Source organism: Micrasema longulum, unplaced genomic scaffold, assembly GCF_059751315.1.
Source record: "Micrasema longulum isolate JH-2025_06_02 unplaced genomic scaffold, ASM5975131v1 h1tg002325l, whole genome shotgun sequence".
In the NCBI taxonomy this organism is placed as follows: domain Eukaryota; kingdom Metazoa; phylum Arthropoda; class Insecta; order Trichoptera; family Brachycentridae; genus Micrasema; species Micrasema longulum.
The window spans coordinates 61,157-74,611 of NW_028279475.1; the positions used below are offsets into that span (position 1 = coordinate 61,157).

A 13,455-nucleotide genomic window follows, 5' to 3' on the forward strand; every position below is an offset into this window, starting at 1 on the left:
TGAATCGGGTTGTGGTCCAGTGAATCGGGTTGCGGTCGTGATTCATTCAAATCATGTTATAATGATTTGAATGCATGACTTGTCTATTTGTAGCATTCATGGTCAAATTACTTGAAGAAGTGGTTAACACGAATCTGGGTGAGAAAAAGATCAGCATTGAATGTTACGCTGACGACCCCGTCATAGTTGCAGAATCCGAGGATGATCTCCGAAAAATGATTCATAAGCTCCATTTCACATCGCAAACATACAACACGGAAATATCCACTGATAAAACCAAAAGCCTCACAATGTCAAAAAACCCGGTGAGATGTAAACTAGTTGGTGATAGTGAAACCATAAAGCGAGTGATGTAATTCCAGTATCTCGGAGTCGATATCAGTAGTAAATTTGTACAATGAAACTCTGAAACAAATTAACATCATCATCATTAATGGCGCTACAGCCCATTGTGGGCTCTGGCCTCCTCCAAAATCTGTCTCCATTCCTCCCTGCACCCTGCGGCTCTTCTCAAGTTCATCAGGTCAATTGCTCTTTTATCACCTTCCACATTATTCAGCCATCTTAATTTTGATCTGCCTCTGTTTCGCCTGCCTTCCGGAGTGGTATAAAGAATCTTTTTTGGGGTACGGTTATCGTTCATTCTGTGCAAATGGCCCAACCATTGTAATCATTGAAACAAATTAACGAGGCTGCAGCAATACCGCGTGGAGGAATAAACACACGAGACTAGACAGCAGGCTTATTCTGTCACACTTTTGTTTCGTAAATTCGTTCGTTCGTCATGTTTCCATCTTATTCTAACGCAATCAAAACCATATTTTGCTCTTGTTTCCTCTCATACGATACAAATGAATTTACAAAAAGAATTAGTTATAGCGTAAGGCCACTGTAAAATGAAAATATACAAAACATGTGTTAGACCAATAGCCACCTACGGAATAGAGGCAAGGGCAGACATTTCTAATACAAAATCTCGGCTGAGAAGTTCCCAGATGCGAACTCTCGGATCCATAACCGGAAACACACTGCGAACCGCATGAGAAACATTGATATTCGTGCTGTACGGAAGGTATTGTAAGACGGGGGAAGACAATGAAGGCGGTAATGGAATGAACATGTGAACAGAATGGCGAAGGACAGACTTCCACGTATCGCTCTTCAAGAGAACCCTGAAGTAAGAAGACTTCCAGGCAGACCCCCGAAGAGGTGGCGCGATAGCTAGCAACCAGTGCCTCAAGAGGAAACAGGGCACAAACAGATCCACAAGATCTATAGAAAAGATGAACAAGAAGATATTTATGTGTGTTGGTATTCTGCTAAAGTATATCACATAAAAACGTTGCTATTTTGACTATGAATTTATAATAATATATTACAACAGAGATGAAGAATGTTTTAGGGAGGGGAATATAGAATTCTAGGCATTGGTCACTGGCTGGTTTGAGTGGCCACTGACACACTCTGTAACATTCACCATTCTGCCTATGCGTGAACATCCATATTCCCTCAATTTCTCATTCCAATTCCTGGTTGTTAAATAAATTGTTCTTTTGTTTAGGATCTTCGATCAAGGATATCCATAATTCCTCAAGAGCCAGTTCTGTTCTCCGCCTCGCTCCGGTATAACTTGGATCCCTTTGGGAAGTACGACGACACTTCATTATGGAAGGCGCTAGAGGCTGTAAGTATCAATTAGATAAAAAAAAAAATATGTTTAATTGTTTTTGATTTAAATTTGTTTTTTACAATAAGAGGTAAAACAGAGTATTTAAAAAAATGAAGGATAATTACATAGCAATGAAATACATATTAACAGTAAAAATAGTAAACATAAAAATCTTGGCCTGTTGTAAAATTAGTATACATATTTAATAACAGGGAATCTATATAAAACTAGTGAATATAAAATGAAAACGGAGTGTTCTCTGTTTAGGATAGTCTCCATTTAACATGGCTCAGCCTGTTCTAAGATGGAGATTTTTTATCTTTTAGAGGATAAGTAGTCCTATACAAGAAATGTTTATGAATTTTTGCTCCTATAATAAATCTTTAGTTTGAATCCAGTAGTGCATGTTTTTCAAAAGAAGAAAAATTTTAAAAGTTTGGGATCAATGAAATATTATCAGTAAAATGAATTAAAATTTTTTGGGCCTATAAAATATGCATGTCTCTGTGCTAGCCTTGTTTTACAATGTGGTATTTCTAACACACGATTCCTTCTTTGACTTGATTTATTTGAATTACTTTTAAATAAATTTTGGTTCTTAAATACATATTTAATTATATGATTTATATACATTGTAATTGGCAGGAGTGCTGAATTGTACATTCAAATAAATAAATTCCCTTCTCGAAAACGTTTTCCCCTGTCGCAATAAATTACAATCGAGATATTAAGGCATTACACAGCAAATGTTGTGGATCTGTAATGAGTGTGCCTCGTGCGCTGGTTGCAGGTAGAGCTGAAGGCGTCCATCCCCTCCCTGGAGTTCCGGGTGGCGGAGGGGGGGAGCAACTTCAGTCGGGGGCAGCGCCAGCTCGTGTGCCTGGCGAGGGCTATCCTCACCGGGAACCGTCTGCTTGTACTGGACGAAGCCACCGCCAATGTGGATCCACAGTTAGTACATTATCACATTTATCATTGCCACTTTCCTATCCACACCTAGTGGTGCATAGGGAACTGCATTAGTGCTCCAATTTCAGCGTGTCTTGATCATTTTTGCTACATGGAAGGTTAGTTGATTACTCTTATGCTTCAGGTATCAGACCAGGGCCCGTATTACAATCGGAAGAACGTTTATCTTTAATTTTATCTACAAAGTAAAATTAAGCTTTCTGTAAGAAAAATAGAATTTGTAAACAATGTTTCTTTCTTAACATGTTAATACTAAAATTACAGGTTACGGACGGAGATCTTGAAATTTTCATGCAAATATATAGATTCCGCACATAAATATTGATTTTATATTGTCTTGATATGTACCGATGGCGATAGCATTTGTAACCGCATCCCAAGAACAACAAAATATTTATAAATACCTTCTTTATTGGGTGATTCCCTATAAGTTGGATTTGTCCTATTATAGATGTTGTAAATAATCGTAAATATTTAGGGTTAATTATTGATTCTAAATTTAGCTGGGGTGTTCATATTGATGGAATCTGCGACAGATTGAGGTACTGGCCTAAGGTGATTTATGAAATCAAAAGCATACTCCCTTTCAAAACGTTAAGATACATACATACCTCGCTCATTGAATCTATTATATCTTACGGAGTGCGTGTCTGGGCCTGGGGTCTCGCCTTCCAGTCTCATCTGGGTAAAATTTATGATATTCAGGTGAGACTGTTGAGGGGGATTGTACCGGATAGCATAATCCATGAGGCGAAACATATGGGCGAAGGTGTATATTTTTAATTCTGTAATGTCCTGCTGGTAAAACGACTTTGTGACTACAAATTGGTTGTAGATCACTTTGTTGATCCGGAATATAAAAAAAGAGTTTTCCACACTCACAACACTAGATTAAAAACTAAGGGCTCCCTGTTTGTTCCCAGAATTACAAATGACTTCGGAGAGCGAACATTAAATTGCGTTGTTCCAATATTGTTCAATGATCTCCCACGAACCATCATTAACAGGAAAGATCTTCAAATGAAAAAAGAAGAACTGAAGAAATATCTTCTAGATACTTTATAGTGTCTGTTTATAAATAAATTTGAAAAATATATTAAAATAAATGTAATATAAACCTGTCAAAAAAAAATGTGTCCCACCGAAAAGTCTTTAGACTTAGTGGGTAACAAATTCTTGTATGTATTTTTTAAAAATTATAAAATTAACGCTGCTCTGCAGCACTGAAACTGAAGGTAAACTATGTGGTCACATAGTAAAGTTATCTAATATTTTAAATTTTAAATCGTTTAGAGGTGGCTACTTTTTATTACAGAAGCATATTTAAAATACGAAGTCAGTTTTTAATTTGCCATTTTTTATTTTGTTATTTATTTGTTTGACTTTTGTACATAATGTTATTTGTACATTGGCGGGCTTATTGCCAAATGGCAATTTCTTCCAACCAACCAATAAAATAAAAGTTTTAAACGTATCTCTAACTCCATGAGGGAACAGACGCAGCAAACTCCGGAGTCGACATATATCGCGTATGCCACCTAAGAGCCTTAACCATGCTTACCTACTTTACAAGATGTAATACAAAGAATTAAAGGAATATAGACGTTCGAATATGGGCAGAATGGTGAATGTTACACAGTGTGTAAAGTGGCCACTCAAACCAGCCATGGACAGGTCATAAGCCCTGTAGATGCCTAGACTTCTATACTACCTTCTCTTGAATGTTCTTCATCTCTGTTGTAATATGTGAGCATAAATAGATAACATTGTATTTGGTTTGCGTGCAGGACCGACGCTCTCATCCAGAGCACGATTCGCAGCCAGTTCCGGGAGTGCACGGTCCTCACCATCGCGCACCGCCTCAACACCGTGATGGACTCGCACCGGGTGCTGGTCATGGACGCCGGGTCCGTGGCGGAGTACGGCCCTCCGCACGTGCTGCTGCAGGCCGACGGGCCCCTGGCCGCCATGGTGAAGGAGACGGGCGCCGACATGGCGGCCGGCCTGAGGAAGGCGGCCCGGGACGCGCACTCGGCCCGCGGGGAGGCGCCGGGGGAGAGCGATCTTCCCGAGAGATCCATCAAAGAGGAATAAAGACTTTGGAAGAAAATTGGCTTTTTAATTTAGTTACACAATACACCCTGTGGACATTTTTAAACAATGTTTTGAGTATGTCCAAATGCTTGTAGACTGGCTGGATTTTCTCCCTAGGGAATTGTTCATATTTAAATTTGTTGCAACAGAGTGGAAATACATTTTTGAGAAGGGAATATGGGAGCCTAGGCATTTACAGGGCTTATGACCTGTCATTGGCAAGTTTAAGTAGCCACTTTACACACTGTGTAACATTTACCATTCTGCCTATGTTTGAACATCCACATTTCGTAAACTCTTCCATCTGTTGACTTTAGTGAAGTAAAAGAGCTGAAACCTTTATCATGCGGGTGAGATTCATCCAGCTGAACCAATTCACCTACTAGGCAACGCCTGAAAACAATTTTCATACATCTTCTTTTACCAGGTAGTTAATTCAATAATGTTTTGAGTATGCCCAAATGCTTGCAGACTGGCTGGATTTTCACCCTAGAGAGTTGTTCATATTTAAATTTGTTGCAACAGAGAAGGAAAACATTTTTGAGTTGGAAATATGGGAGTCGAAGCATTTACAGGGCTTATGGCCTGTCATTGGCTGGTTTAAGTGGCTGCTTTACTACTTTGATAAAGGTTTTAGCTCTTTTACTTCACAAAAGTCAACAGATGGAAGAGTTGAGTAAATGTGGATGTTTAAACATAGGCAGAATGGTGAATGTTACACAGTGTGTAAAGTGGCAACTTGAACCAGCCAATGACAGCTCAGAAGCCCTGTAAATGCCTAGACTACCATATTCCCTACTCAAATTTTTTTTTCTTCTTTGTTGTAACAAATTTAAATTGAGATATTTTTTAAGACGATACACATACATGTACCGCGAAACCGTCCAATATTACCCTTAACGGATATTTTGCTCACTGAGTCCAATCTATACTCAACCTTTAAAAAATATATTTCCATTTGATTTCGGCAAATTTGGTACATTAAGGAGGAAAGAAGATTTATCTCACTAACTTCACTCAATCTCACGTTTATTATAATTCAAAAGGGTATTCCTATCAGCGCATCAATGTTATTGTAGTCTTAAAATATAGCTTGATTAGAATGAAAGCGGTCAAACTAATGTCATTAGTGATGGGAATTTACTGATCACTGATCAAATCGATTTTATCAGTTTTTTCATGCAATCATGAAACTTCCGAAAATTGATATAAAAACACAAAAACAAGCATATTATAGTGTGTTAAACACAATGAGGAACTTCAGCCCTACGGGAAATTGGATACAAAAAATGTTTTCTTACGCGGGGTAAAAATTAGAGCATTAAATTGTACGGCAAAGTTTCTTGAAAATGTACAGAAAAAATAATAAAAAATATTTTGAAAAAAACGCACTACTTTAAATGACGTCACTGGTTCATGTGAATCAACCTATGATCTGAGAGCTATGGAAGATTTCCGGTCTGCTTGTCGCTTCTGGACCAATAGGAAGAACTGAATGGGAATAAGCGGAAATGAACCTCTGACGTCACACGCGGAGTTATTTCAGAAATACAAAACTTTAAAAAATCGTAGCGCCGATAATACGGTATGTAAAAATTAAAAAAAAAAATTTTTGACTTAGTTTAACAGTCTATTAACGAATAAAACATTTGAAAAAAACCACTGAACTTCCTCATTATTCACTAAAAAATAAGACATTTATATTTTTTTCATGAACAACATCAAATTAATAATTTTTTTATTCGATCAATTTATACTGACCAATTTGTCCCATCTCTAACGTTTTTGCAAAATGATGCAACCTTGTAAGAACGTCGTTCATAATTAGGTTTATTTTAGTTTTAGAGCTGATTTTATAAATTAATGTTGATTTATGTTTCAAGCATTGTATTAAAAAAATTAATTAACACGCCAGATACAAATGATCTTTAGTGTGTCAATATAAATAACTCCTTTGACGTTACTACAAAATTATGTCGTCACTTTTTCTGACAACTGTCATTCCAATCATGTTGCATTTTAAGGACTATAGTTACTTCGTAGGAAGAGCTTCGCAATTGTGCCGCTAGGCGTAGCTTGACGTTTACAAAAAATAATATTTATTTTTGAATCATAGAATTAAGAATAGTCCAGAAGGAGCGTAGAATCATATTTGAATATATTGGACTGTCTCCAATAATTCTCCCGCTGTGCCCCCCCTTTCGCCGCGCGCATTCGTGATGTCACCGCGTAATGTTGCATGATGGGAAAAATATGATTATAACACAAATGTATGGTAAAAAAAAGCAATCTGTTAATTTCTCTAAAATTTTATTGTGCACGCGGAAATATTGATTGACACAACAGAGTAGATAAGTAAAGGGTCATTTAATAAACTCTTATTACTCAATTGAATTAATGAACTTTAAACATAAAATATAAAACAAATTTTATTTCACATAAAACGGATATTTTTATATCATGTTAAATAATATTTGATGTTTTAAAGATAATGTCGGTCAAATGTCCATAATAGAGTTGTTTAATCCGATATCCAATTATCATTAATTATCTCAGTAAATGAGCAAAGTAGGGTAAAAAAAATACTACCCTGGCAACACTAACGAAATTTTTATTTTGTTTCATCGACAATCTGACAGATGGAAAATAATTCAATTTTTAAGTAATGCATTTGCTACATACACATTCATTTGCTAATTACACATGAAATGTGATTGCATCCTGTTCCTTTAAGGTCCTAGTAGTATTTTTACACTTTAAAAGGACACAACACGGCAAAGTTGAATTCAAATCAGGAGTTGCGTACGGATACGAAAAATGTTTTTTTTGCGCGCGGTAAAAATTAGAGCATTAAATTGTTCGGCGAAGTTTCTTCAAAATGTACGAAAAAATAATTAAAAATATTCTAATAAAAACAAACTACTTTGAACGATGTCACTGGTTAATATGAATCAACCAATGGTAAGAGAGCTGCGAAAAAAATCCGGTTTACTTATCGTAAACGGACCAATCGGCAGAACTGACAGAGAATAAGCGGAAGAGATGTTTGACGTCACATGCGGAGTAATTTCAGAAATACAAAAATTTTCAAATTTATAGCGCTGATAATACGAAATGTAGTTTTTTTTTTTAATTGACGCTTAGTTCAATAGTCTATTAACAAATAAAAATATGAAAAAAACACTGAACTTCTTTTATTAAAAAAAAAAATAAGATAAATACCTACTTAAAAATATTTCAATTTTCAGACCATTTCCTAAAAGTCGTAAATAACGTGTGCTGGAAAAATGGAAATCGATTTGTGGTCGAGTGGGATTTGAACCTGGGACCTTTGGTTCATGAGTCCACAATACTACCACGGGACCACAACCTGGCTCTAAGACTTTTGAGTATATTTTTTTAACAGAAATATCTTTGAAAAGTATTAATTTTATTTAACGCATATATTTATTCTATTGTTTTAAACCGCACAATTAAAAAAAACAGCGTTTTAAACGCGTCTGAACAATTTTTTCGGCATGAAAAAAAATGTTCAGACTACGATCTTAGAATACCTCTGTTGAAAACGGTTTGGCCCATTGAGCGCAATTACAGTGGTGAATTACATCACAGAACACCCAGGCTTGAGAAAAATCACATTTTATTTTTTGTGTTCTCACTGGGAATCGAACCCGGAACCTTCCGTATGTGAGTCAAGCGTGTTGACCACTACACCACGGAGGCCGCCACGATTTTGTCAAGAGAGGTGTTAAGGACTGGATTTAGATGCGGCTGATAAAAATGAATTGATAAAAACAATATGAAAGTCTCACTAAGGTATAATTAAAGAGATGATGCTTCATAGAACGATAGTTCGAAATTATGTTCTGAAAAGTGACTGTGATGGAACATAAATTATTATATACCAGAAGACGCGTAGAAGATTGTATGCGTCGTACTTCGTACTGTGTCCAAAAGTCCCCCATCTACCCGACATCCCACCAGCGCGCATGCGTGAAGCGGCCCCGCAATGTTGCCAGACCGCGATCAATATACACAAATATAAGATAATTTTGGGTTATGTTACATTATTTTTTGTTATATTATGGGCTGTGGTCCCGTAGCTAGTGTTGCGGACTCACGGATCAGCGGTCCGAAGTTCGAACCCCGCTCTACCCCAACTTGATTCCATTTTCTAATAGTGAGTTATTTACAACTCGTTGAAAATGGTTATCAAAATTGAAATATTTTATATTTCTTAATTTAAAAAAATAAACCACCAAAAAATATTTTACTGACTGGACATAAAAAAACCGGTACTTTCATTAATAAAACTTTAAAAAAACATTAAATAATAATTAAGTAAATCAATTCCGCTTATTAAAAGAAAGCCGGGTAAAAAAATCTACTACCCTGAGAATTGTAAGAAAATGTCCATCTTTTTATTTCGCAATCTGACGGATAGTGAAATAATCGAATTCTTAAATAATATTATTTGTGAATTCGCTACTTACACGTGCAATGTGATCCCACCCTTTTCCCATTTATCCCAGCAGTATTTTGACACTTAAAAACGACAAAACACGGCATAATTGAATTTAAATTGGCGATTGCATCCTAAGCAACGTCTAAAAAGTAACTAATGGCCAAAACTAGTCATTCATGAGTAGTTTAGTCGGCGTCAGTATGATACGCGCACGCGGTTTCTGGATTTTTTAAATTCTACATAATATGATATCGATGCAATGTACGGGCAAATCATAGAATTGAGAACAGTCCAGAAGGAGCGTAGGATCATAATTGAATACATCGGACTGTGTCCAAAAATCCCCTTACTTTCGCCGCCTGCATGCGTAAAGTCGCCACGTAATGTTGCCAGATCGCGAAAAATATAATCATGACACAAAAGTAAGATATTTATTATTTAAAAAGGCATTTGTTAATTTCTTTAAAATTTTATTGTACACGCGGAAACATTTTGATTGACACAGCAGAGTAGGTAAGTAAAGGGTCATTTAATAAGAGTTATTTGATTAATGAACTTTGAACTAAAAAAATAAAAAATTACATAAAACGGATATTTTTATGTCATGGTAAATTATATTTGATGTTTTAAAGATAATGTCAGTCAAATATCCTCCATGGCGTTGTTTAATCTGAGAGCTCCAATTTCCATTAGATCTCTCATTACATGAGCAAAGTAGCGTAAAAATTTTGAACACCCTGGCAACACTAACAAAATGTCTAATTTTGTTTTCTTTGACAATCTGACAGATGGAAAAATAATTATTTTTTATGTAATGCATTTGCTACTTACACATGAAAAGTGATCACATCCTGTTTCTTTAAGATCCCAGCCGTATTTCTGCACTTTAAAACGACACAACACGGCATAGTTGAATTCAAATCGGAAGTTGAGTACTGAGCGACGTCTACAAAGAAACTAATTGGTCAAAACGTAAAACTACTCCTTTAAGAGTAGTTCAGTCGCCTTCTGTTTGATGCGCGTATGCGGTTTCTGGACTATTCTTAATTCTATGAGGCAAATATTAATTTCAAAAAGTTTCTGATTATTGTAGTTATAATTGTGCAATAGTTAATGGCTACGACCTTACTGTTTTTCTCTTCTCGATTTCGCCGCCAAAAGATGAAAATGTTCAAAAAATGCTAAAAGTGAAACTTAATTCATTTCGGGTCAACTTTTATAAATCCTTGACTCTATATACGTAATAAATATAAACAAAATAACCTGTTGTTTTTGTTTGCTGCAACAACACTTTTTACGACAAAAACACAACCCACTTGAATACACATTTCAAAATTAAATATATATGTTCTATTTTCTGACAGCAACTTTTTAGAACAAATGATGCGTGAATAACAGTATTGCCGATATAAAGAGAAATGAAATCCAGTCAGTACTTACCCGAGAGTACTTTTTTATGTATCTGAAATAGATAGGCACTTTTATTTGTATGGAAAAGAACACACAGAGTAAAAACCGGTAGTAAAAAAACTCTTTTAAGAGGTTATGCGGAACCAAACAATTTTAATGAATAAGTATTTGAACATGGTTTTTCTGTCACTCTCTTGCAAACTTGTCCTCGATACTGTGCTAAAATAACAACTACGTCGGACTGATTTTATGCCCAACCAAAATTTAATCTAACTGTACCTATTAGCATCAAATGTTAAGGATCTAGGCGTTAGATTTGTGAGCACCCTGACATTTTATGAACACATAGAGGCATTGAAGACGTTAGGATTCGTTCTACGTACTGCCAGGGTTTTTGAAAATACCCGCGTACTGAGAACTCTTTACAACTCCTGGGTGCGAAGTAGACTCGAGAGTGGCTCGATGATTTGGGGGCCACATGAACTGAAGTACTCTCTTATGATAGAGAAAATCCAAAAGAAGTTTCTGAAATATCTCTACATGAGAGAGTGCGGGTATTATCCTCGGCTCTACCCGACTGAGTTTCTCCAGGGTATGCTTGGCTTCAACAGTTTAGAGACTAGAAGGAATGTGTAATTGACTACACATTTTTATCGATTGTCGCGCGGTTCGGTCGATAATCCTGAGATTATGATGAGCATTGGTATGTTGCTGATAATTACCTAAGACAGCGTCATCATAGATTGTTTCATGTTCCGATATACAGGAGCACCCTGCAATTAGAAGGGCTACAGCTATGCTGAACAACATCGCTCTAGATGTTGATCTGTTCCATGTACCCGAAGGGGTTTTCTGGAGCAGGATTCTCCTATTACTTTGACACGAGTCTCTTTCGTGTCTTTTTTTATAATATGTTTGTATTGAATGTATATTTGTAATGTATATGTTATTTTTTATTAAATTAATTGAATGAATTGAATTGAATTAATTAGATGTTGTGTTAATTGAATCTTGTAAGCGTGCATGTGCAGGTCTTTAGTTAAAGTTCGTTGCAAAGAGCTTCTGTGGTGGTATTCTAAACCTTCTCTATCCCCTAGAGAGTGATTCATTTGGGGTTTTTTATTTTTTGCATGCGTTTACACTTTTCTTAACATCTGGTATACTGATAATTAAACTTCAAAGAAATATGGACACGTGAAATCAAACATGATGATTTTCATTTTGAACATTATTGCGACCTTCAGCATTACCCAAAACATTTAAGTATCGGCCAAATACACATAGAATTTACCCTGTGCCCGGCCTATTTTTGTGAAATTTCATGCTTCGTGAAGGGTTTCTTAAAAGTGTCATAATTATGAAAATACTGGGTTAAATCAATTGAAACTTCTCGTATTTTATTTTAAACAATTTAATAAATCATTTTTGTGTGATGGTTTTGCCAACATTGGTCTTTATGGAGAGCCACATTGCTATGTTCGCGCATGTACCTACAGTCTCACTCCTTTTATTGTGCTTTGTATCACGGAGCTGTGTAAACACGTGATTATAATAACTATGCGTTGTGTCCCAGTCCCGTGTTTTCACGTGGTTTACCAGCATCGAAAAAGTACTAATAAAAGTCACTTGATGTCAGTTAAATGCACTTTTTTAGACCGCTGGTAAACTACTTTAAACACGGGACCCGGACACAACGCGTGGTTATGAAATCACGTGTTTACACGACTTCGGGATAGTGTTAAGTTAAATTGACCAAACCGTATTCGTTTTTTTCCGTTTTTAAAACAGTTTGATACATCATTTGGCGTTTAATCATCAGGCCATTATATGAAGCAAAATGTCGTCGCATTCAAAAAACAAAAAACAAAAATCCTCAAATTAATTACTCTCTAGGGGGTAGAGAAGATTCATAATACCACCCTGGAATGCAACAACCGCATTCCATGTCCACTACCTAGTTGAATCGTATGCTATCCACAAAGAGCCTCCATGCATCTCTATCAGCTGCCAACTCCTTCGAACCCTCCCAAGTCACGTTCTCGTCCCGAAGTTCTGACATGAACTGCCGACGAACAGTCAGCAATGGACGTCCAGGACGTCGAGAACCTGATGCCTTGTAAAGTAGGCAAGCGTGGTTAAGGCTGTAGTCTGGTAAAACGAACGAAAAATTAGGAAATCATACGATTTTGCCATTTTAAAACGAATGTTTTTTTTTAAATCGCGCAATAATAAAAATAAAAAAACATGAATCAAATAAAAGCAATAATTTTTAAAGTTGTTTCTGTTCAAAAATATGCTTAAAGTTTTATGTAACTAAAATATAATTACTTTTAGACCGGCAGATTACGCCATTTCAAATTTAGACTAAACTTGGGTATCTGGCATTTCAATAAAGATTAAGTATTGAACATAATTTTTGTGCAATAATTTAAAGATAATATATTGAATATGAAAGTGGTTGAAGACAAATTTAAATTTTTAATTTTGGAAAGAAATAAAAAAATTTTAATCACAAACATTTTTGTGACATTTTCCTTTATTTATACTTAAAATTATGCCTTTGGTAATACTTAAAAGAAAAAAAATTGAAATACTTTAGTTAAAACCTTTTCTTAAAGAATTGTATTCTTTTTTTTTTTTAAAGAAGATAATTCTAGTTGTAATATTTAATTTAAAACTACATCTTATTTTCGTTTTAATGACCTTCATACCGGCCCTTCCCGAAAATGATTTATTAACGATTTTATTTATTTATTTTATTTATTTTATTTAATTTATTTATTTTATTTATTTTATTTATTTTATTTATTTTATTTATTTTATTTATTTTATTTATTTTATTTATTTT

The 13,455-nt window shown here is 35.4% G+C and overlaps 1 protein-coding gene across 2 annotated transcripts in view; it reads left to right on the forward strand.

The window, feature by feature from the left end:
- LOC148272478 (ATP-binding cassette subfamily C member 4-like) overlaps window positions 1-4,748 on the forward strand; it is a 51,075-nt gene extending 46,327 nt beyond the window's left edge. For both annotated transcript variants that reach the window (XM_088239995.1, XM_088239996.1), the window contains 3 exons: window positions 1,562-1,684; window positions 2,460-2,620; window positions 4,426-4,748. In XM_088239995.1, coding sequence (XP_088096121.1) covers window positions 1,562-1,684; window positions 2,460-2,620; window positions 4,426-4,732 — 591 coding nt within the window. In that variant the 3' untranslated portion in view covers window positions 4,733-4,748. The remainder of the gene's footprint in view (window positions 1-1,561; window positions 1,685-2,459; window positions 2,621-4,425) is intronic.
- The last annotated feature ends 8,707 nt before the right edge of the window (window positions 4,749-13,455 follow it).